The sequence below is a fragment of the Balearica regulorum genome, chromosome 16 (genome assembly GCF_011004875.1).
Source record: "Balearica regulorum gibbericeps isolate bBalReg1 chromosome 16, bBalReg1.pri, whole genome shotgun sequence".
NCBI lineage: Eukaryota > Metazoa > Chordata > Aves > Gruiformes > Gruidae > Balearica > Balearica regulorum.
This window is the reverse complement of record NC_046199.1, coordinates 8196088-8217270: the sequence shown is the minus strand read 5'-3', so window position 1 is coordinate 8217270 and position 21183 is coordinate 8196088. Positions and strand designations below refer to the sequence as shown.

At 55.8% G+C, this 21183-nt stretch overlaps 2 protein-coding genes across 4 annotated transcripts; one reads left to right on the top strand and one right to left on the bottom strand.

The window, feature by feature from the left end:
• Positions 1-203: 203 nt before the first annotated feature.
• Positions 204-7661, bottom strand: PLTP (phospholipid transfer protein). Of its 2 annotated transcripts, none has more exons than XM_075769006.1 (16): positions 7533-7661; positions 3738-3853; positions 3423-3522; positions 3218-3346; positions 2902-3057; positions 2667-2730; positions 2469-2532; positions 2259-2350; positions 1960-2136; positions 1748-1807; positions 1485-1646; positions 1215-1282; positions 1090-1132; positions 832-895; positions 668-744; positions 204-553 (listed from the first exon to the last, which is right to left on the bottom strand). In XM_075769006.1, the coding sequence occupies exons 2-16, from the start codon at positions 3844-3846 to the stop codon at positions 413-415; spliced, it is 1506 nt and encodes a 501-aa protein (XP_075625121.1). In that variant the 5' UTR covers positions 3847-3853; positions 7533-7661; the 3' UTR covers positions 204-412. The 2 variants fall into 2 exon arrangements, with proteins under 2 accessions (XP_075625121.1, XP_010304621.1); XM_010306319.2 differs by lacking the exon at positions 7533-7661 and adding an exon at positions 4603-4741.
• On the top strand, positions 7035-19897 carry PCIF1 (phosphorylated CTD interacting factor 1). 2 transcript variants are annotated; one of them, XM_075769004.1, is made up of 18 exons: positions 7035-7171; positions 7412-7520; positions 10373-10511; positions 10711-10835; positions 11306-11443; positions 11862-11992; positions 12223-12377; positions 12599-12746; positions 12957-13040; positions 13595-13699; positions 13819-13918; positions 14124-14286; positions 15520-15692; positions 16179-16265; positions 16794-16978; positions 17490-17583; positions 17804-17979; positions 18795-19897. In XM_075769004.1, the coding sequence occupies exons 3-18, from the start codon at positions 10388-10390 to the stop codon at positions 19042-19044; spliced, it is 2238 nt and encodes a 745-aa protein (XP_075625119.1). In that variant the 5' UTR covers positions 7035-7171; positions 7412-7520; positions 10373-10387; the 3' UTR covers positions 19045-19897. The 2 variants fall into 2 exon arrangements, with proteins under 2 accessions (XP_075625119.1, XP_075625120.1); XM_075769005.1 differs by lacking the exon at positions 13595-13699.
• The last annotated feature ends 1286 nt before the right edge of the window (positions 19898-21183 follow it).

Sequence of the window (21183 nt, the reverse complement as noted above, 5' to 3'; positions counted from 1 at the left end):
TTGCTGAGGCCTCGAAACATCCACAAGAACAGAGGAAGTGCAGTTGCTCTGAGCCCCTCTGCCACCATTCTGAGCTGTGTCTGCCTCCCAAGTACCTGAGCCACGGGAGCAGCGCTGTCTGCTTCCTTCCCCATCTCTCCCCATGTGCTGGCAGCCGTGCGGTCCAGCGTGGACACATCCTTCAAGCAACGAGGCCATGCAAGTTGGAGTCAAGTGGTTTATTAGTGTAACGAGAAGGGGTGCAGCAGGGGTTCCCAGAGTGGCCATCTCCACCTTGCTGCTACCCACCAGGGCACGGGCGCCCTGCAGGACATGCCAGCGGTACCGGGGAAGCGGCTTCCTACCTACAGTCTACGGGTCCAGCCCGGGATCTGCCCTTGGTCTGGGGTGAAGGAGCAAGTGGGGAGAAGAGCTAGAGCTGGTGGGGGTCCATGCTGGGCTCTGCGGGCCACAGGCTGGGGTAGGTGGGGGTGGTAGGGGCTGGGCGGTATTTCTCGATCACCTCCCGCAGCCCCTTGGAGAAGTGGAGATCAGCTCCCACTGTGAGGAATCCCTGCAAAGGGGAAGAGGATTAGCACAAGGCTGGGTGAGACTGTGCCCTGTGCCCTCAGGACGTGGTCCCTGTGCCTCCTGAGGGGGCCCAGGCTGTCCCCATCCCACCACGTACCGCGTGGTTGGTGACCACCTCCTTGGTGAAGTCCATGCCTTCTGGCAGTGGGATCTGCACCCCCTTTTTAGTCCTCTCTGCAGGGAGGGAGAGATGCAGTGAAGCAGAGTCCCGCTGTGCCCCTGCCCCAAGCCTGGCTGTGTGCAGGCAGCAGTGGTGCCTACCGTTAATTATGGGCATGATCGTCAGCTGCAGCAGGGTCTTCAGTGGGGCCTGCAGTGAGAACAGCTGGAGGGGAGAGAAGTGTGGGTGAGCACACAGGCAGCGGCAGCAGACCTGCCTGGGCAGGGCATGCCTGCACCTAGCACTGGGTGGGCTAGAAGAGCGGGGGTGTCCTGTAATGTGCAGCCCCTCCCTGAGCCTGCCCCACACTGTGCTAGTGAGGGAGGCCAGACCCCCTGGGCTGGCACGGGTCTGCTCACCGCTAGCGACTCCAGCGCGGACTGCTTGGAGTAGATGCGAAACCTGCAGGGGAGAAAGCAGATGTGAGCAGGGCACAGAGGGGACCTTCCCCACAGTCTCCACAGGAACCCAGCACAGGCCCTACCTTCGCAGGTCCAGCTGCACGCGCAGTGCCTTCCCTTGCAGAAACACTTTGGCGCTCAGCTTTGTTTCCTGGGGAGAGAAAAGGCTGAATCGCAGGCAGACAGCTGGCCAGGCTGGCTGCTCCTCTTGCCCCACAGGCCCAACTGTCCCTCTGCCTTGGGACACCTGAGCCTTCCTACATGGAGTGAGAGACACTCTTCCCATGTGCACCAGGGTGGCTGCACAGGGAGCCTTGGCCCCACACACCCCTCCCAGCCAGCCCCCCACTCACCATGGCCATGCTGGAGAGCTGGACGGCAGGGCGGCCCGGGGGCACCAGTGAGATGTTGAGGAAGGCAGAGACCGAGACAGAGGTGCCCGAGGGTTTGATGGTGCAGCGGGGGGGAGCCGACACCTGCAGCACCAGCCGCAGGGGAGCGTCCACAGCAGGGCTCTGAGGAGGGCAGGTGAGCCGGAGGCATGGAGCTGGGCAGGGCTCTGCTCTGCCCTAGGGGCTCCCCACTGCCTCCCACCCCAGCCAGGTGCTCCTCTCACCAGCATGAAGATGGTCCCAAAGAAGGTGGCTCTCAGCAAAACCTCCAGGTCCTTGGGCACCTGCAGGGAGGACGAGCCACCGGAGGGTAAGCAAGCCGTTGCTGTTGATCCCAGCAGAGCTGCTGCCTGGATGGCACCTCTTCCGCTCTGCGGGCAGAGCCCAGCCCTCCCTCATGCCTGCAGAGAGCTGCCCGTGTCCCAGCACTGCTTACCTTCTCCCCCTGGAGCTCTATGGCCAGCACACCTGCCTGGAAGTATGCGTGCATGGCTGAGTCAAAGAAGTACTCGGAGAAGGCAACGTAGACCATGCGCTCGGTCTCCTTGATCACTGGCTCCACCGCATGATTCTCCAGCTCCTGGTTCTCTCTTCCACGGGGGAAGAACATGCCCTGGGACAAGAACAGAAGATGTTTCTGCAGCCATAGCACAGCCCACCCTGCTCACTTTGTGGTCCCCAGCGTGCAGGCTGGCACAGCTGCTCCCACGGAGGGGAGCAGTAGGGCAGGATCACCTTGAAGTCTAGGTCAAGGGTGTCCGTGGAGACAGCCGGATCCCGCAGGAGGGAGTAGTCAATCCCGATGTGCTCATCCACGTAGTTCCTTACTGCCAGGGAAGATGTGCTGTTTTGACCAAGCCTGCAGGACACCCAGCACCCTGCTGCCCAGCTCTGCGCTCCCCACGGTGAGCAGGGGCAGGTCCCTTCCCCCAGGGCAACACTCACCCGGCACAGTGTCCAGCACAGAGTTCAGCAGCACCAGGCTGGCATGCTCCAGGGAGGGGCAGATCTGAAAGGCAAGGGACGAGGCTAAGAGAGGAATTGTTCCCATGTCCAAATGAGGACCTGGGCCCTCCTCCTGCTGCAGGGCAGGGTAAGACTAGGCTCCCTAGGGCTCCATCGCCTGTCTCCACTCTGCTGTACCTGCTGGCTGAGGAGGAAGCGCATCCCTGTGACGATGAAGGTGCTAAGGAACTCGTAGACCTTCCTGTAGGACACAACAGCAGCTCTGTGGCTGCCTGCCTCCCCCTGCGGCTCCAGCCCTGCTCCTCCATCCCGCTGGAGCACACGGCTTGGGCTGGGGAACTCCCAGGGAGCCAGGCACAGGCGAAGCTGGCCTGGCAGAGGGACAGGGCTGCTGCAGTGGGGTTGGGTGTACCTGAGTGTGCCGGAGAAGCCTGCATGCATTCTGGCAATGGAGGCATTGCAGGTGATGTTAGAGATCTTCAGGCGCCCAGCCTCATCCTTGGACAGCTGCAGCACTGTGTGGATCTGGACGCCATCCGCAGAGGCATTGATGGACCCAATGTCATAGCTGGAAGCAAGGAGAGCAGATAAGAGGTGCACACAGCTCCTACCAGCTGCAGGGCAGCAAGGCACCTCTGGCACCCAATGGGCATGGCCAAGCAGTGGCTGCAGCCCAGCCATGGGGTAGGCTGGTGCCTGGGAGGAGCAGGAGGGGGAAGGTAGCTCACAAGAACCAGTAGAGCAGCTGTCTCCGGAAGCGCAGGCTGATGGAGGCATTGTTGATGTTGAAAACGAGGTGCTGCTGAGGCTGGAAGTGCAGGTCAGAAAATGCCAGCTGCAGGTCCATCACCTTGACCCTGCAGGGGAGGGGACGGAGATGGTCGGACAGACAGATGGACAGAGCCGCATACGCATGGAGCAGGCAGCACTCACTCGCTGATGTTGTAGTGGAACTGCCCCTCCTTCCCGTGCAGGTCTGACACCGTGATGTTCTGCAGCTCCTGCTCCACGAAGCGCAGGCCCTCCTGTTTCACTGCAAAGCAAAGTGAGCCTGGGCTGGCCACAGCCAGGCTGTGCCACCCTCCCAGCAGCATCACCCCCCAGCCAGTCCCCCGGCTCCTCTCCAGCTGCCCCACATGCAGGCAGGGGTCCCAGCCGATAGCTTTACCCAGGCAAAGACCCCAGGAGCAGCGTCCCAACCTGCCTCTTAGCCAGGCCCCAGGAGCAGGGTCCCATCCGGCCCCTTACCCAGGTCCAGCCCCTTGGAGGTAATCCGGATCTTGCAGCCAGGTGGGCTGTGCGAGGTTGTGACCAGCCAGGGCAGGAGGAAGAGGAGGAGGCAGCTGCCGGCAGCCATCTTGCACCTGGAGGCAGAGAATGGGGTCAGCAGAGAACGGGGTCAGCACGGGCTGGCCTAGTGGGGCACACGGGGGACACCTGGCCACCCTGGGAGGGAGGCGGCAGCTGCCCAACCTGCTCACAGCCCTGGGGCAGGGGACGGCCCCAAGGAACACCCCACAGCTCTGCTGCCTCCCACATCCCGAAACCTCCTAGTGCTGCCCAGGTCCCCATCGCCTGAACCCCCGTGGACCAGCAGCCCATGAGTGGCAGAGCCCCCACCCCTGGGTGCTGCGCACAAGACCCCAGCACGGGCCCTGCAGGGTCCGCAGGGTCTCACGTGCCCTGGTAACACTCGCTCCAGATGGCTCCTGCCGGCCCCAACAGCGTCCCACCCTGCCCTGAACGTACCCAGCTCCCAAAACTGCACGGCAAGGCACAAGCCCAGAGTGCGCTGCTGCAGCGAGGAACCCCAGCATCCCACAGAGAAGGGGCCCTCCTAGCCCCGCAGGCAGCCCCAGCTGCCCCCCCATGGAGGTGTGCTGCCTGCCCACACGCCAGGCTGAGACCAGTCCATCCAGCAGCAACAGGCAGAGCTCCACTTGAGGCTGCGGGGAAGGTCCAGGGCTCCCCCCACAGCATTTTCTCCCAGTTCCCTGCAAGGCAGAGGACGGGGGAACCCTCCTGCCCAGGGCCCAGAGCCGCCATCCTTCCCTGAGGTTGTGCAGGGACCGGGATTTTGCCTACACAATGCCAGCTCAGTTTGGGTACTTACAGTGAGGCTTGTCCTCGGCTCCCCTGGTGTGGGGAAGCTGAATCACGTGAAGGGAGGGAGGGAAAACACCAGTAGCTCCAGGAGTTTCTTTTGAGCTGGCTGAGGTTCCCCTGCCTTTATATATCCCACCAGCTGCCACTCCTTGCAAGCCCACAGCTGGGAGGAGACAGCGGGACGGGGAGGATGCAGGTCTCCAGCACGCTGAGCCCCGGCTGCTTGCCAGCACAGGCAGAAAGACAGCGGGTTGCTCAGACACCCAGGCTCCGGGCCGAGCACGCTGCCTTCCTCCCCCACCGCAAACACAGCTCCTCATGTCCCGCATGCACAGCCATGCACCACGTCCTTGGGCCTTCCCAGCACCCCAGCAGCGCTCAGCCCTGTGAGGGGCATGAATGCAAATAGGATCTGAGGGGTTTGTCATGTTGGGGCAGCCCCCTCCCCAGCATTATGAAGCCTGTCGGCACCAAGCTCCCCAGGCCACCCCCTGCCAGCTCCAGCCCTGCTCAGCAGGGTCTGTGCCAGGGCCAGAGCCTGACACAGGCCCCATGGCCCCGGAGTGCTGACACTGGTGCCCATCTGTGACGTGAGCCCAAGGCAGAGAAGATGCTGAGGATCCGACAGCCGCTGCCCAGGCCCCTGGCACGAACCAGGCAGCTCAGGGTCTGCAGGACATGCCTCTGCCTGGACTTGCCCAGCTTGCTGCTGGCAGCCTGGCAGGCACTGTGGCTCGTGGCACTGTGAGGGGTGCTGCCAAATTGACCCCAGCAGCACCCACGCTGCTATCCCGCTCCTGCAAGCACCCGTCATGGACAGGACAGGCAGCTCCTCAAGCCAGAGTTTCCTTCCCCAGCCCTGGAGGGCCCTGCCCGAGCAAGCTGTGGGGGTTGTAGCCTGGTTGCTCGTCCCAGGAGGGGCTGAGGGGCTGCCCCTGCCCTCACCACCCCCTTCGGCTGCTCAAGCCTCCTTGCTTCAAGGAATAAGGCTTTGTGCTGTCCCTCCGCAGAGTCCCCTCTCCCTCCCAGGCCGTACAACAAAGGGTCGGTCTGAGCCAGCACTTTGCGCTCCGGGAGATTATCTGTGCTGTAGGGCAGCAGAGCTGGGCTGTGTGGGGCTCGTGAGCCGAACACAGGGAGACTTGGGAGACTTAGTGCTTATGCAGCACTTATCCTTCCAGAACTGCTTTGCCAGCATTAACTCATTAAACTGACCTCGGTGATCTCAGAGCAGAGGGCAGGACTTCTGGGAGAGTGTCCCCCTTCCCCACCCTGTGTCATGTTGTGCTGGATGCGGACTGGCCCCATCACGCCGTGGGCACCATACCCTCTCTTGGGATCTGGGCTCCCATGCCGCAGCTGGCAGAGGCACACCTGCCCCCATGAGCGTGCAGCCCGGGGCTCCCACAAGGACGCAACCAGTGGGCACAGAACTGGTGAGGTGGGCCCCGGGGGAGCTCCAGCCATGCCAGGGAGCGCGGCTAGGCACGCACCCCATGGGGCCGTGCAGGAAGGCAGCCATGCTGTGGCTCCTGCAGCAGCAGCTACTGGTCTCAGGGCCAGGGAGCGATCCCAAGGGCCGGCAGAGGAGCGCAGCTTGCCCATCCCTGTGCCAGCGCCCAGCTCCACCTGCAAAGCGCCGCACCAGGCACGGGCAGGCACGGGACTGTGCGCACCCCTGCGCAACTGTCCCATCACGCATAGCCACCGGAGCCTTTCTGAAACCCGACCTTGTGGGCCAAATTAACAACTAAATGAGCGGGTGCGTAGGTAGGAACGCGAAGTGGATGCTCCCAGAGGGATTCCTGTCAGCAGGCACACGGGCATGAACAGCGCTCGGGGCGGCCGGCTGCCAGGAACCGGCCCGCGGGCCGGGGCGTCGGCAGGGAGCGGCCGCTGGGCCCCGCCGGGCGGTGGAAGCCCCGCTGCGGGCACCCAGCTGGGCCGCTGCCGCCCACGGCCGCCCGCGCCGGCACATCAATGCGCTGCCCCCGCCCTCGGGCCCGGCCGCCCGCTCCACCCCGGCGCCGCCGCACTTCAAAGGCCCTTTGGTGGCGAACGCTTGCTGCCTCGCCCTGCCTGTGACAGGAACCGCCCGCAGCGGGCGGGCAGGGCCGCCCCGCAGCGGTCACCGCGGGCCGCAATGACAGGCTGCGCGGCCCGAAATAGCGACGGCAGCGCGGACCGCCCGGGGACGGCGGCGGTGCCGTGCCCACAACGGGGCGGGCCGCCGCCGCGCCACACCAAAGATGGCACCGGGGCAGGCGGGGGGGGGGTGGGGGGTGGCCACCGCCCGCCCTCCGCGCATGCGCACTCCCGCACGCCAAAGCGCGGGCCAGGCTCCACGCAGGCGCTCTGCCGCCGGACCGGGGCGCGGGGGGGACCGCGCACGCGCCGGGCGGCGGCAGGGCGGCGGCGCCTGCGCAGTGCAGAGGGCGGGGCGGCCCCGCGCCTGCGCACCGGCGGCCCGCGGTCCCGGCGCAAGATGGCGGCGGTGGGGCGGGCGAGGCGGAGGTGGGGCGGCGGCGGGAGACGCAGCGGTGCCCGGTGCTTACAGCCCCCGACCTCACGCTCAGGTAAGCGGTGCTCCCGCGCGGCCGGGGCCTGCCCTGGAGGAGGGGGAGAGGACGGGAGGCGACGGGCTGGCGGGCGGCGCAGGGGAGGCGGCGCAGGCCCGCGGCCGCCATCTTAGAGCGCGGCCGCCGCCGCTACGCCCGCCCCGGCTGCGCTGGGTGCCGCGCTCCCGCCGCCGCGCCTGCGCGCGTTCCGGCGGCTCCTCCCCCGCGGCGCGCCGTAACGGCCTCCTGTCTCCGCAGCGGCCCCCGCGGGCCAGGCGCGGGACGCCCCGCTATGAGGATGCGGCCCCGGCGCGCCAGCGGCGAGCACGGAGCGACGGCCACGCGTCCCGCCAGGCAGCCCGCCACCGTAAGTACTCGCCTGCCCGGGCGCGGGGCCGCCCGGCCTCCGCCCCGCTTAGACCGTGTCCCCGGACTCCTCCTGTCCAGCCTGCAGAGTTGTCGCCGCCGCCGCCTCCGCTCCGCACTCGCTGGGCACCGGCGCCTGTGGCTGCCCGCCGGTCCCGGCCCGCCGCGCTGAGGAGCTCCGTCCCGTCACCGCCTCCGGGAGGGCAGTCCCGGGAGCTGCCTCCGCGCTGCCCGGCAGCATGCTTTCCCTCGGCAGACACGGTCCCGCGGTCCCCAGTGCGCTCGTCGCACGTGTGTGTGCCGCCTCGGGAGCTCTGTGCTCTGCTTATCCCCTGTCCCGCCTAACCAGGCGAAGGGCTGGCGCTCGGGAAGGGGAAGAGTGCCGATGGAAGGAGGCAGTGGCCTGGCTTCCAGTCTCCCGAAGCAGCCGTGGTTCTGGGATGAGGGAGAACCTTGTTGTGTCCCAGGGGGCTGTTGCTGCTTTCCTTTGTCTGCATTTGCTGTTGTCTTGTGTAAAATCCTACCTCGGTGAAATGGAAACAAATAATGATCCTGTTTGCTGTACTTCTTTACTCTGTGTCTTTCACCTTGCTGTGGTCTCTCTGGTTGTGCTGCTGCTCCTAGGTTGTAAGCTCTCTGGGCAGGGACAGTGTTCTACCGCGTCTGTGAAGTACTGTATGCATTGCCATGGTGTATAAAAACTATACCGTAATCACCATAAAATGCTTACTCTGGATCCCTTTCACTGTCTAAATTCCAATACTAGTTACATAAAAGTACAGTTGCTTCTGTCAGGATTCCTCTTAGTTTGCTTTTTCCTTTTCCCAGACTTTAAGGGTACTTGGATTTAATACTCATCAACACTGATCAAGTGATAAAGCTTCTTGTCTACTTCCACCATTCTAGTTTATCCATAAATGGGAGAAGGCAAAACCAGTGAACCCTATTTGACAGCTGTTTTGAGTGATCAGTGGTGGAAAAATCGCTGGCAAGTCACTGCAGCTGATGTGTGCTGTCCAGTCTAGGAAGATCTTGGTACCCAGCGCTCTCTGTAACATCTTGAAATACAACCTTGGCTCCCTTTGGGAGGTCTGGTCCTGTCAGTACAACACATTGTAATGCGTTATCTGTGTAATGTGCAGGACACATCAGCAACTGCATGTGCAAGTATGTTTTTAGTTTAAGGCGGAGGGGCTAAACACATTCTCCAAAAGTTCCTGCAGTGCTGCCTGCTGAGGGTCCTACCCTGCAGCCCAAGGGCCCCTTGGGCCCCGGTGTGCTTCCTTGCCCTGACGGCCTTGACACGATTCTGAGCTGCTGCCGTGCTGGGCTAACATTGCCACCTTTCTGGCAGCTAGCTGAAGCGAAGTGACTGTAGAGGGCACGGTGGGGTTGGAGTTCAGGAGGAAGTGTGAGTAAACAAATATTGTGCAATGCTCACCTGCCGAGGCAATTACATGTCTGTGATTGCGTTGGTATGCTCTGTAGCAGGCGCTTTTGCCTGTGGGCTTGGTTATTGTTATCTGCCTAGTTCTGAGCAGAGACCGAAACTCTGGGTTTCTGCAGTGTCCCACACCTTTCCTTTCATACCCTTGCTGGAAGAACAGAAACATCTTCCCAGATGCTGGAAGGGTCAAGTGTTCCTCAGTGCTGGCCTGCATCACACTGATTCCACAACTGGAACTATAGACAACTTAGCTAGTGCCTCCTAATTCTTGATCATTGTCAGCTCCTATCATCCTGCTCTTCTGAAATAGCCAGCACAATTTTATGGACAGGAAGGGGAGCAAGGGTGAATAAATCCAAAATAACTTGGCATGCAAACCAAACCAGAATTTTTACTTAAGAGGTGATAATACAAGGGAGCTACTGCTGGGGCTACTGTGGTGTTTGGTTAAAAAACACACTTCTGTATACAAGACTCTGCTACTGCAGCCCTAACTTTGGTATTGTGTAGGGTGTTTCCAAAGGCCTGAATAGAGTTAAGTAATTGAGGTAGATGGTAATTATTTAAAATGTTTTGTTTCCCCTCAGTTCATTGCCACTGTATTTAAGGCTGCCAGAGAGGAGCAATCTGCAGTGCTCTTTCAGAAACTTCCCCGGGGGGAAGAAGGGTGACTAAGAGAGGAAAAGCCTGGCTGCTTCTCTCCAGCTGGCAACATTAAATTATGATTAAGATGAGCCTTATTGTTTCAACAGACCTTTTTTTCAAATAACTGTTGTTATGAAGATGAAAAAGTACCAAAGGCTAAAACAGCCTGGCTGAGGCCTTACGGCTAGTCTGGGCATGGGCCATACTGAGGAAAATTGTTCAGGAGTTTCCGACTCTTAACCTGCAGTTCTCTGAACCACAGAAGTTGTTATTAATGAAGCACTAGGGCTATTTAACATAGTAGAAGGTTTTTTATTAATAAAGGCCTTTTGTTTAAATTATGTGTGTGTAAATGTTGATTTAAACTGTCTCTGAGGATTACAGATCAGCTATGACTAGTAGTATTAGCATGGCAGAAGGTGATACGTGTTTACAGAGGAGTGTATTTTATTTTTTATGCTCTCAGTCCTGATGTATGGGACCAGGCGCTGCACTCTTAGGAGAGATCTAGCTGAAAAGTGAGTATTTTGAATGCTGGCCTTAAGAACTCCCTGGTTGACAGCATTTAAAGCTCAGCATTCCTCATAGCTAGCTGTATCTAGGATAACAGGTATTTTTCAGGAGTTGGGTGCTGTTTTGTGTGTACTGGTTCAAACCCTGTGTTACTGTCAGAATGAACCTGTAGTGTTACAGCCGAGTGGGCCAAGCAAATCTGGGATCTTTCCTGCTGTAACATGGATTTTCTGTGTATTTCTTTCTAGTGTGGTTGCTGAGAAATGGCCAATGAGAATCACGGAAGCCCTGCGGAGGAAGCGTCTCTCATGAGTCACTCACCTGGCACCTCCAACCAGAACCAGCCCAGCTCCCCCAAACCTATGCGACTGGTACAGGACCTGCCAGGTACCAACTCTGGTTTTGGGAAGGCTGAGCACGGAGTTCTGCAGGGCCCACTGGCAGGGGAGAGAAGGTGAAGCGAGGCCGCTAAGAGAGGCTAGGAATGATGCATATTTCAGAGTGTGCTGTGGCAGTAATGGGGACCTGAAGGGCAGGGCTGTTATTCAGGTCTGCTCTTCTCCTGACTCTCTCACTGTCTTCTCAGATGAGCTGGTGCAGGCTGGCTGGGAGAAGTGCTGGAGCAAGCGTGAAAATCGCCCTTACTACTTCAATCGCTTCACTAACCAGTCTCTGTGGGAAATGCCTGTTCTGGGACAGCACGATGTCATTGTAAGTAAGCACTCATCTTGAGGGGCTGTGCCAATATCGGGATATTCTACAGGCGCAGATGCTGTGGTCTTGTGAACTTCAAATTGCACATGTGGGAGGGCCTTCTCTACCTTCAGAACTCCTTGCTGAGTCCAGTGTCTGGCTTGGTTCTGATGAAATATTCCTCCTTCAGGTGCACGCTCAGGTAGTGCTGTTCCGGGTGTAGTGCACTGCTCAAAGAACAGTCAACCTGGAGGAGTTGTGTTGCATTTTTCTCATATAAGTCTTAAAAAAAAAAGCATACGGACACAGGTCTAGAAGAGATTTTTTTATAGCTTTCTACAGGTGTGAGTATTGGTGTCCTTATGTCCATCCACGTGGGAGCCTGGGGCAGTGAAATGGGAAATTAAGAGTCCTTATTGCCTTTGTTTGGGACTCTGCAGTGCCAGCTGATGAACTAACTCGTGCTATTGTTGTTTGGATACTTATAGTCAGACCCTCTGGGATTGAATGCGGCTCCAATGCCACTGGAAGGTGGGATGATAGATACCTCTGTGGAGAGCAAGCAAAGGAAGAGGAGATTCTCTGAAGAGGTTCCACCGAGCGGCAACAGTGTGAAAAAGCCCAAGGTGGGTCTGCTGCTGTGAAACAAATAGGCTTAAGGATGTTGTTCAAACTGAAACCTAGGGAGTGTGGAGCTTGGACCTATTGGGGTTTTTTTTGAACTGTGCAAGGTCAGGCCACCGTAGTAGAGCTCAAGCTGTGACAGCTGACACTCACAAAGTACAAAAGTGGAAACAGACTCAGGTCCTGTGAAGTTGCCATTTCTCTCTTACAGCCTGAGGTGGAGTATGGGAGTTGGGAGATAACAGATGATGACTGAGATACATGTTATCTTGCATGTCCATGTTAACTTATGCCAACAGCAGACAAAATGTGCTCGAGCAATTCATGGGGGTATCCTGAGAGGTGCAGAATTGTTAGGTGTACTGGGCTGCTTCCCCTTTACCTGTCTGTGGGGCAGTAATTCATCTTTTACACACCCAGGTGGACGTCCCAGGGAACCCAGCTGCTCAGCCAGTCCCCAGCTCTCCCAGTATTCCAGGAACCTCTGTTTTGAAGGCATGGTGTGTTTCACCCGAAGATAAACAACAGGCAGCTCTTCTACGACCAACTGAGTGAGTTGTCTCCATTTGTTCTTTTCTCAGTGGTAGATTAGAGACACCTGGTTTTCCAGACATCTTTGAAGAAGAACCTGAGGGATGTAAAACCCCCTTATATCTTTGCAAGGAGTCTTGATAGTTCAATTTCCTGGTTGGTGAAACAGCCCAAGGAAGCATCTTTAGAAGTAATATTTGATAATTAGTCGATGATCTGGCCATCCTGATGACATTTGCTTCTACTATAGAGTATATTGGGACCTGGACATTCAGACAAATGCAGTGATTAAGCAGAGAGCACCATCTGAAGTGCTTTCTCCACACCCTGAGGTGGAGCTGCTTCGATCCCAGCTCATTCTCAAGCTGCGGCAACATTATCGTGAGCTCTGCCAACAGCGAGAAGGTAAATTTCTGTTGGGTTCCCCTTACTTGTCTTCTAAGTCCTGCAGTACTGTGGGGTTCTTCCTTCTGGTTTATATCTGTCTTGTCCTTGTGATCTCTTTTTGTGATGGTTATACTCTGTGACGTTGTTGGTTGTGAACTCATTAGGCAGAACTCTGATGAAGTCCTTATCAGAGCTTCTCTTTATCGTATTGATTAGACCCTTTTTCTGTGCTTCTCCAGGGATTGACCCCCCAAGGGAGTCCTTTAATCGCTGGATGTTGGAGAGGAAGGTGGTTGATAAAGGGACAGATCCTCTTTTACCGAGTGACTGTGAGCCAGTAGTGTCTCCTTCCATGTTCAGAGAGATCATGAATGACATTCCCATCAGGTACTGTTCAAAGACAGGCCGTCTTGCTGGGATGTTTTTGTCTTGGGGCTAGTCCAGTGATTTGCCTGCTGTAGTTCTGTGCTTTTGTGTTTTACTTTCGCTGATGAAATGGTAGGTTGCTGGTGATGTAAAGCTTGGGAACTGGACCTGGCCCTCCATGCCTTTGTGGCAGCTGTGGAACTGATGCATGTGAATTTATACTTACCTCAGGTTATCCAGAATCAAGTTCCGCGAGGAAGCCAAGAGACTGCTCTTCAAGTATGCCGAGGCTGCGAAACGGCTGATTGAATCCAGGTGAGAGTTCCTCTTACAGTGCTGTCACGTTCAGAAAAGAGAAAAAGGTTGTAGGGGCTTTAAGAAAGGGCTGCTGCATCCCACCTTATACAGCGTTGGTCATCATTTTACTGAGGAAAAGTAAGATTAGGAATGTACAGGAAAAAACCAACAGTGCTGGAGGTATCTTTTGACAGTAAAATCAAAATTTAATTTGATGTTTAATTTAATTAGTAAAATTTCATGTTGGGAAGCTGACTGTATGCAGAGACAAGTGAGAATCTGAAATACTGGACATGGAATGCCTTCTATCATATTTATCTCTGAGAAAAAAAAACACAAGAGTGCTTGGGCACTCACTGCTATTAAAGAGCAACAAGCTTAGAGTGGCATTTTATTATACCCCAGGACAGAATTGAGGAAGATAGTCTTATGGGGAAAATAAAAAGCTTGTTAACGGGGTAGTTTTCTCAGTCATGAGCTCCTAGCAGTGGCTGCATTTGGAAATGAGAGGCAAGATCAAAATGGACCATTTCCGTGATAGATAAATGCTTTATCTGCCTCTCCTGTTGCAGAGAGGACAGAAGACAGCTACACTGTTTTGGAGAGAGCATGGCAGTTCCTAGTCATACAAATGTCTGGAAGCACTTTCCAGAGGAGGCCTGGAGGGGAGTGAAAGGGTAGGGCCTTGAGGAAGTGTCAGCAGCTGTGTTCCGCCGCTGACAGAAAACCATTGTGATGGGATGGAATATGTTGCCGTGCAGCTGTGGGTTAAACTTTGCTTCTCCGTTTTGTGCAGGAGTGCTTCTCCAGACAGCAGGAAGGTGGTGAAGTGGAACGTGGAGGACACCTTCAGCTGGCTGCGACGGGACCATTCTGCCTCTAAGGAGGACTACATGGTCAGTGTCCCTCTGCTCGTGCAGCTGAGCGCAGGGAGCCTAGGAAAGGATGGGGGGTGGGGGGAGGCGTGCTGGGGCCAGATAAAGGTCCTTCTGGTCCTTGGCTTTGTGAAACGGGAGTGACAGCAGCACGGAGACTCTCCAGACCTCTGGGGAGTCCAGTGGTGGGTTGTGTAAGGGACTCTTTGGTTCTCTGGTTCTGCAGGACCGCCTGGAGCACTTACGCAAACAATGTGGGCCCCACGTGTCTGCTGCAGCAAAGGACTCTGTTGAAGGCATCTGCAGTAAGATTTACTACATATCCCTTGAATACGTCAAGCGGATCCGGGAGAAGCATCTTGCCATCCTCAAAGAGAACAATATATCTGGTACGCAGTCAGCTCTGAAGACCTATAGGGCTATAGCGCTGCAACCTAGAGGCAATGTGCTCTGGCCTGTCCCCATTCAAATAGTGTTATCTGTTGGGAGAGCTGTTTGAGTCCACAGGATTGAATTTAATAGAGTCAGAAATAGCCAGTCCAGCATTGGTCTTAGCTGGCAGAGTCGCATAGTGTCTGTGCAGTAGCAAGGTGTCTTCCATCAGGTACTGTTACCAGTTGTAATATCAAACATCATAAATGTGTGATTTGTTAGGATTAAGTAACTTGTTAGGAGCTGACCATACCGAACAGGGCATTAGCTCATTTCCCTGGACTGTGCTTTTTTTGCTCTGCTTCATGAATTCCTGGGGACAGCCGACACTCCCCTTCCTAATGTCAAGCGCTCTCTCCTCCCTGTATTCTCCTCTGCCCCATTTCTTGGGTTCTAAGCACCCTCTGCACTCCTCTGCCTCCCAGTGCATCACTATGCACCCTTCTTCCTTTCCCAACAGAGGATTCATGTTCCTTGATCTTTTCCTTGTTTTCTTCCTAGTTTATGTCTGTACCTCTAGTCACCTTTTCCTTCTTCCATGGTCCCTGCTTCCTTTATCACCACCGTTCTGTAGTTCTTTTCCTTTTCGGGTCGTAGCTCTCCTCAGACTCCCTTCAGATCCCAGTATCTGCCTTTCACTGCTTGTTCCTGCTGCTTCTTTTCCCACCCAGTTGAATCTGTGATCCTTTCCGATTGATCTTTCCCATGAGCTCTCTTTTTTTCCTACTGAAACTGAGGCTAAGCTGCTGTCCCTGATGGATAACCACAAGGTGGCAGGAAGATTCCTTTGCCTCCTGCACTTGACAGCCTGAGAATATTTATTGTGCTTTGGATCAGCTTGGGACAACCTGAAATAATAACAGTAATGACAAGAAAAGTGTTTTACTCATCTGGAACATGCCTCACAATGCTGGAATGGTTGTGTACAGTCTACAGGTCTGCTGCGTTAGAGATAGAGAAATACTGTGAAATGAGTCCTCTCTATGCTCTGGCAGTGGGTGATGGAATTAATTTGGGTAATCAGACTGAACCTGGGTAACTGCCTACAAGATCTGTGAAGGACCACTACGGTGTTGTTGGGGTAGCCAGTCTGCTCTTTAGCCCTGTTCCTGTCGCTGCATGCTTTGAGGTGGAAGGTCTGTCCCAACTATCCTTGGATTCTAATGGGCTGTTTTCTCTGTTCTCCCTAGCTGAGGTAGAAGCTCCTGAAGTCCAGGACAGGCTTGTATACTGTTACCCAGTGAGACTGGCCATCCCCTCCCCACCACTCCCCAGCGTGGAAATGCACATGGAAAACAATGTGGCATGTGTGCGGTACAAGGGGGAGATGGTGAAAGTGAGCCGCAACTACTTCAGCAAGCTGGTAAGGGCTGATTGCTGGTCCTGCATGACTTGTCACAAATTGCGCTTTGGTGAGAGGTTTCATTTCTCCTTGTCTTCCCAGAGGAGGGATGGAGTGCTGACATGGTGGAGGCTGTCAGACACTGCCCTAACAGTAGCAGAAACGAGGACAGCTACTTTCACCTTAGCCAGGGTCAGGCTTCTGCTGGCCATACTTACAAGGTGTTTCATGTATGCTGCGGATACATACTATGCTGCAAGAATGGTCGTACTCAGAGCAAGGCAGCCCTTGATGACAGGCACTTGCTGATGCAGTACATTCATTCATGCTAGTAAAGAGCTTGTGGTTCACTCAAATGATAAAAGCAGATGTACTGAAAAGCCTCCACACAGGGCTCCACCTGCTCCTGTTGTTCATCAGTGTCCCTCTCCATGTCATGGCATGTTTGTGTACTGTCATGTCTTTGTTGATTCTGTTTGTGTGTAATGGCTGGGCTTTCTCTTCCAGTGGCTTCTCTATCGGTACAGTTGCATTGATGACTCTGGCTTTGAAAAGTTTCTGCCCAGGGTTTGGTGCCTTCTCCGTCGATACCAGGTACTGTGTCATCACAGTCATTGTACATCAGAAAGCCTTAGTAAGAGTGGGGAGCTGAACTTACTGTCTTTGCTATGGGGGAGGTCCACAGCTCTGGGATCCTGGTGCAAATTAGGGCTTAAACCGGGTCTGTCGTCTGCTCCTGGTGTTTTCAGATAGGACTGCAGTCTGGGGAGCAATTGTGATCTTGATAGGAGATGTCAGGGTGGGTAAAGATAAATTTTTATGGAAGAAACCTTCTCCGCGGTTTCTGTGAGAAGAAACCTTGACTCTGAGGGCCAGCTAAAGGTTCGTGGGGGGTATATGTGAAAATTGATAGTTGGTTTGTGGGGCCTGAGCCGGATGAAATATCTAAAGAGCATTCTTGGGTACATGCAGGGGACCTACACGAATTTGAGAAAGGACGAGGGGGCCCTGCATACCTAGAGGAGTGGGTGCATGGACGTGTGGCCCCGGGTCCGTGGTCAGTGAAGGGAGCAGCAGGAACAGCGAGTGCAGGCACGGCTCACCAGGGTTTGCTCTCCTCAGATGATGTTCGGTGTGGGTCTATACGAAGGAACTGGTCTGCAGGGGGCACTTCCTGTGCACGTCTTTGAAGCTCTCCACAAACTCTTTGGAGTGAGTTTTGAATGCTTTGCATCGCCCCTGAATTGCTATTTTAAACAGTACTGTTCGGCCTTCTTGGATACAGACGGGTATTTTGGATCCAGGGGGTGAGTTTTTTGTTCCGGTGCCCTTGCTGTGTTTCTGTGTGGGTGCGTGCACGTGCAATGACTCAAGACAGGCTGACATGTCTGTGCGTTCAGGGTGGAAGCTGGTTGTGTGATGTCTGCTCAGAAGGATGTGTACTTTAGGCCTGCCTGAAGGCAATGAGTGGACACAGATTGGCTGTGAGACCGTCAGGAGTGTGCCGTTAGTGTAGTTAGAGGGCTCCAGTCCCTGGAGCAGTGCAGTTTATAGGTCTGCCAGCGCGCGCCCTTGTTCTGAAGAAAGGGAGACCTGGGCCCTCAAGCAGTCAGCTTGAATCAGCCGTCACCTTCCGTGACTGCAGAGGGAGTGTGTCCCCAGTGACCAGCGCTGCTGTTAGAAGTGGCGGGCCCTGTACTGCTGGGAATTCAGGCATTCTGACAATATGACTGCCTTTTCTGAGGAAACAGGTGATTTTTAAGGCGTGAAAATTGGAAGTCTAGCTCCTCTGACAGGGATTTTCCCTTTTTCCTCCAGCCCGTGCCTGGATTTCTTCCCTATAAGTGGCTCTTTTGAGGCAAATCCTCCGTTCTGTGAGGAGCTGATGGATGCCATGGTCTCTCACTTTGAGGTATGTTCCCTCACCCGTGGAGTTGTTCTGAACGGAGCTGCACAGTCAGTCCTCTTCCCGTTGCTCCCGCACCCTCACAGCAGGGCTGTAATGCAGAAGGCAAAGGACAGCGACTGCTGTGGCACCACTCTAGGAGCAGGAAAGTTTCTTTTCAGCAGAACTCATTAGACATGTCATTGCTCAGCCAGTCCTGAGATTGTTTGTTTTCTTGTTGAACTAGAAACTGCTGGAGAACTCCAGTGAGCCTCTCTCCTTTATCGTCTTCATCCCTGAGTGGCGGGATCCTCCTACACCAGCCCTGACCCGCATGGAGCAGAGCAAGTTCAAGCGGCACCAGCTCATCCTGCCAGCCTTTGATCACGAATACCGCAGCGGGTCTCAGCACGTCTGCAAAAAGTAGGCCTTTTTCTAGAGTCCTTCTGGGAATGTGTTTCTGAAGCCGTATGACAGAAATATCCTATCCCAAGTTTAAATCAATGGGAAGTAGCGAGCAGGCAAGGAAAAACGTAGCGCATAATCACCCTGGACTTTTAAGATAGGCATACAGAGTGTTGTGAATTTTGCGTTTGTTGAATGACTACTGAGTTACTTCACTAACAAAAAGCTGACCCATCCAGTCTGAACGGGTCATGCATGTGGTGCTGTGGTGCTCGTCCCCACTTCTCTGCCAGCCCTCTGGTCTGGTGAGCCAGCTGAGCGGTGTTTACTGGGCTGCCAAATTCAGTGTCACTCGGGGAAGCGGAAGCAAGGGGCCGGTGGGATCTTGGTCGTCAGTGGAGCAAGCTGACCATTGGTCTGCTGTTTAAGCAACAAGTTCAAGCAACAACTTGCTTAAGCAACAAGTGCTTAAACACTAAATCCTCTGTACCTAGTTACAATTGATGCCTTACCATGGTGAGTCCCCTTCTTCAAGGACAGCAATGTCCCAGTGCACGTCCTGGTAGAGAGCTACATGGCTACATGGCTATGCAGCATCAGTGCTTCTCCTCTGAAAGTTCACGAGCCTCTACCTTTACTCAGAAATGCCTGACACTGCGCTCTGCCTGCTCTTTTCCTCAGAATAATGAGAAAAAAGGACAGAGACTTGTCCTAAACACGACATGCAGGAAGAGGAGGAGCAGGCGCTGGGAAGTGTATCTGGGTGGCAGTTGTGTGACTTCTGAGCAGGTGGGCCAGGGTAGATGCTGAGTACCTGTGGTCTTCCCTTGCAGGGAGGAGATGTACTACAAGGCCGTGCACAACACAGCCGTCCTCTTCCTGCAGAACAGTGCGGGCTTCGCCAAGTGGGAGCCCACGCCGGAGCGGCTGCAGGAGCTTGTTGCAGCCTACAAGCATTCAGGCCGGACCCTCAGCTCCTCATCCTCTTCCTCGTCATCCTCCTCCTCTTCCTCCTCCACAGCAGACAAAGAGCGGGAGCTGGGCCGAGAGCAAAGCAGCAGCCGGGAGACCAATCCCAACTAAGGTGCAGAGGTGCAAGGCAGCAGGGGAGGTGCCGGCGGCCCCAAGGAGGCTTGCTGGGGCAGTGGAGAGACTGCTGGCTGCGCAGCACCGGCCTGGGGGACTCTACCGCAGCAGCTCCACGGCACCTGCTTTCCTCTGCGAACTGCATGCCGCCCCTGCCCAGGAGCGCCAGGGAGCACCCGGCCACCGGCGGGGAGAGGAGGTTCAGCTGCAGCCCTCGCCGGAGGGCAAGGGAACCCAGCATGGCGCGGCAGGAGGAGCAGGCAGCCCCTTCGATGCCAGAGCGCCGAGGGAAGGGGCAGCCGGAGCTGGGTCACACGCACAGGTGGAAGGACAGCGGGACAGATGGAGGGATGGATGGCAAGCGCGAGTGCTCGGCGCCTAGCGCCGTGGCTGGAGGGGCCCCAGCAGCTGGCCACAGCCCGGTGCCGGCAGGAGAAGGGCGGGCAGAGCCCGGGGGCTCCTGCGGCCGGACTGGCACCAGCACAGCTCTGTGTCCATAGTGTAAATAGTTCTGTCCGTGGCGCCCGTGCTCCTCGCAGGGCTGCTCCCATCGCATCCGTGTTTCTTTCCCACATGTGTGAGTCCCGTGTTCGCTGACGCTGTGTACCGTATAGGGGAGGAGTGGAGAAGAGGAGTTTCTTTGGTGTGTAAAGACGTCTTTGCAGCTGTTTTGTAGTCGTTGTGGTTTTTATGCGGAGCCTCCGGGCTTTATTTAACCTCCTTGGGTTTTGTTTTGTAAGGATTAATTTAACACCGCTAACCATTTTATTACTTTTATCAAGAAGAGCAAAGTCTATTTTTGATTTCTGTTTCCTAGTTCTTAGGAACATTAAAAACCAGCATACAGCTCTGCCCGTGTCTGTGCCTTTCCTTCTCTGTCGGCCAGGGGCCTGTGGTTACCCCCTGCCCTCATCTCTGTCTCTGGCTGAAAGGTAGAAAAACGTTGGGGTTTTTGGTTGTTATTTTTGCAGAACTATCTGGCATCTGACCGTTCTGTACTGCAGTGCCCTCCTGCTGAGTTTTTATTCCTAATGGCGAGTGCAAACCCCCAAAAGCAGCCTGACCATCACCCTCTTGGTTCATTGTCTGCCGACACTGTGAGGAGTTTGGCTTTCTCTTCCCTGTAACGGCCATACAAGCTGAGCAGGCAGCTGTCGTGGCCCTCAGCCTCTTCAGGGCAGAACCACTCAGCTTTTTCTCCTGGGGTCTCTGCTCCGGGTCTCTTGACACTTTGGTAGCCCTTCGCCCCGTGATCGGGAGGCCCGGGCTGAGCCATGTTGCAGGCACAGCCTCATCGATGCGGGGCAGTGACTGGTGCGGTGGTGAGAGCTTGGCTGGGCTTTCCTGCAGTCAGTCCCTAATGCCGGCCTGGGGGGGATGTGTGTGGTGAGCGAGCGGGGAACTGTCCTGGGTAGAGCGGCCTGGAGGTCGATGCACCGCATTCTGAAAGTGCAGACCTTCCCCAGCTGGACTGGTCTTGCTTCAGCTGCCAGCCATCGATCTCACCCCCTCCCTGTCTGTTGGATTAAGGAATCCTTCACTATTGCAACTTGGCCTAACAAGGTGAGGGCGGCTCTGGGAGTTAAAAGCAGTGGTAGTTCTCTGGCCCAGCTTTTCTGAGGTTTGGGAATTTTCCGGTTTTACCTCCAGAGCCCACTGTGCCTCTGGGTAGGCTGCAGGCCCCGTGGCAGCCTGTCTTCCCTGGCTGTCCTAAAGGAAAATGCTCCGGGGTGGGTTAGTGTTGCCTGGAAGCCTGTAATCCTGCAGCTGTGTGGGGCTGTGCTGCTTGGCACAAGTCAAACAGGTCATGAGATTTATTAGTTAAAAGCCATGACATGAGGAAGCACCACGAATCCTGGGTCTGTGTCGCACACTGGCACTCTGCGGCCAGCAACACTGGTGCTGCCGTGGTGCTGCTCTGTGGTGGGCAGGAACAGCCCAGGCTCACGCGCTGCCTGCTCAGCCTGCTCCCAGTATCTCAGCAGCTCTCCAGGAATGTTTTCAATGACAGAGACGAGGAGATCATTGACCTCCTTTAATGACAGCTGGGAACTCCAGCAGTGAAAGCAGCAGTTTGTAAAGACTTTTTTTTCTTTTATTCATTATTTTGAGCCAAGGCAGGCTGCTCCTGAAGTG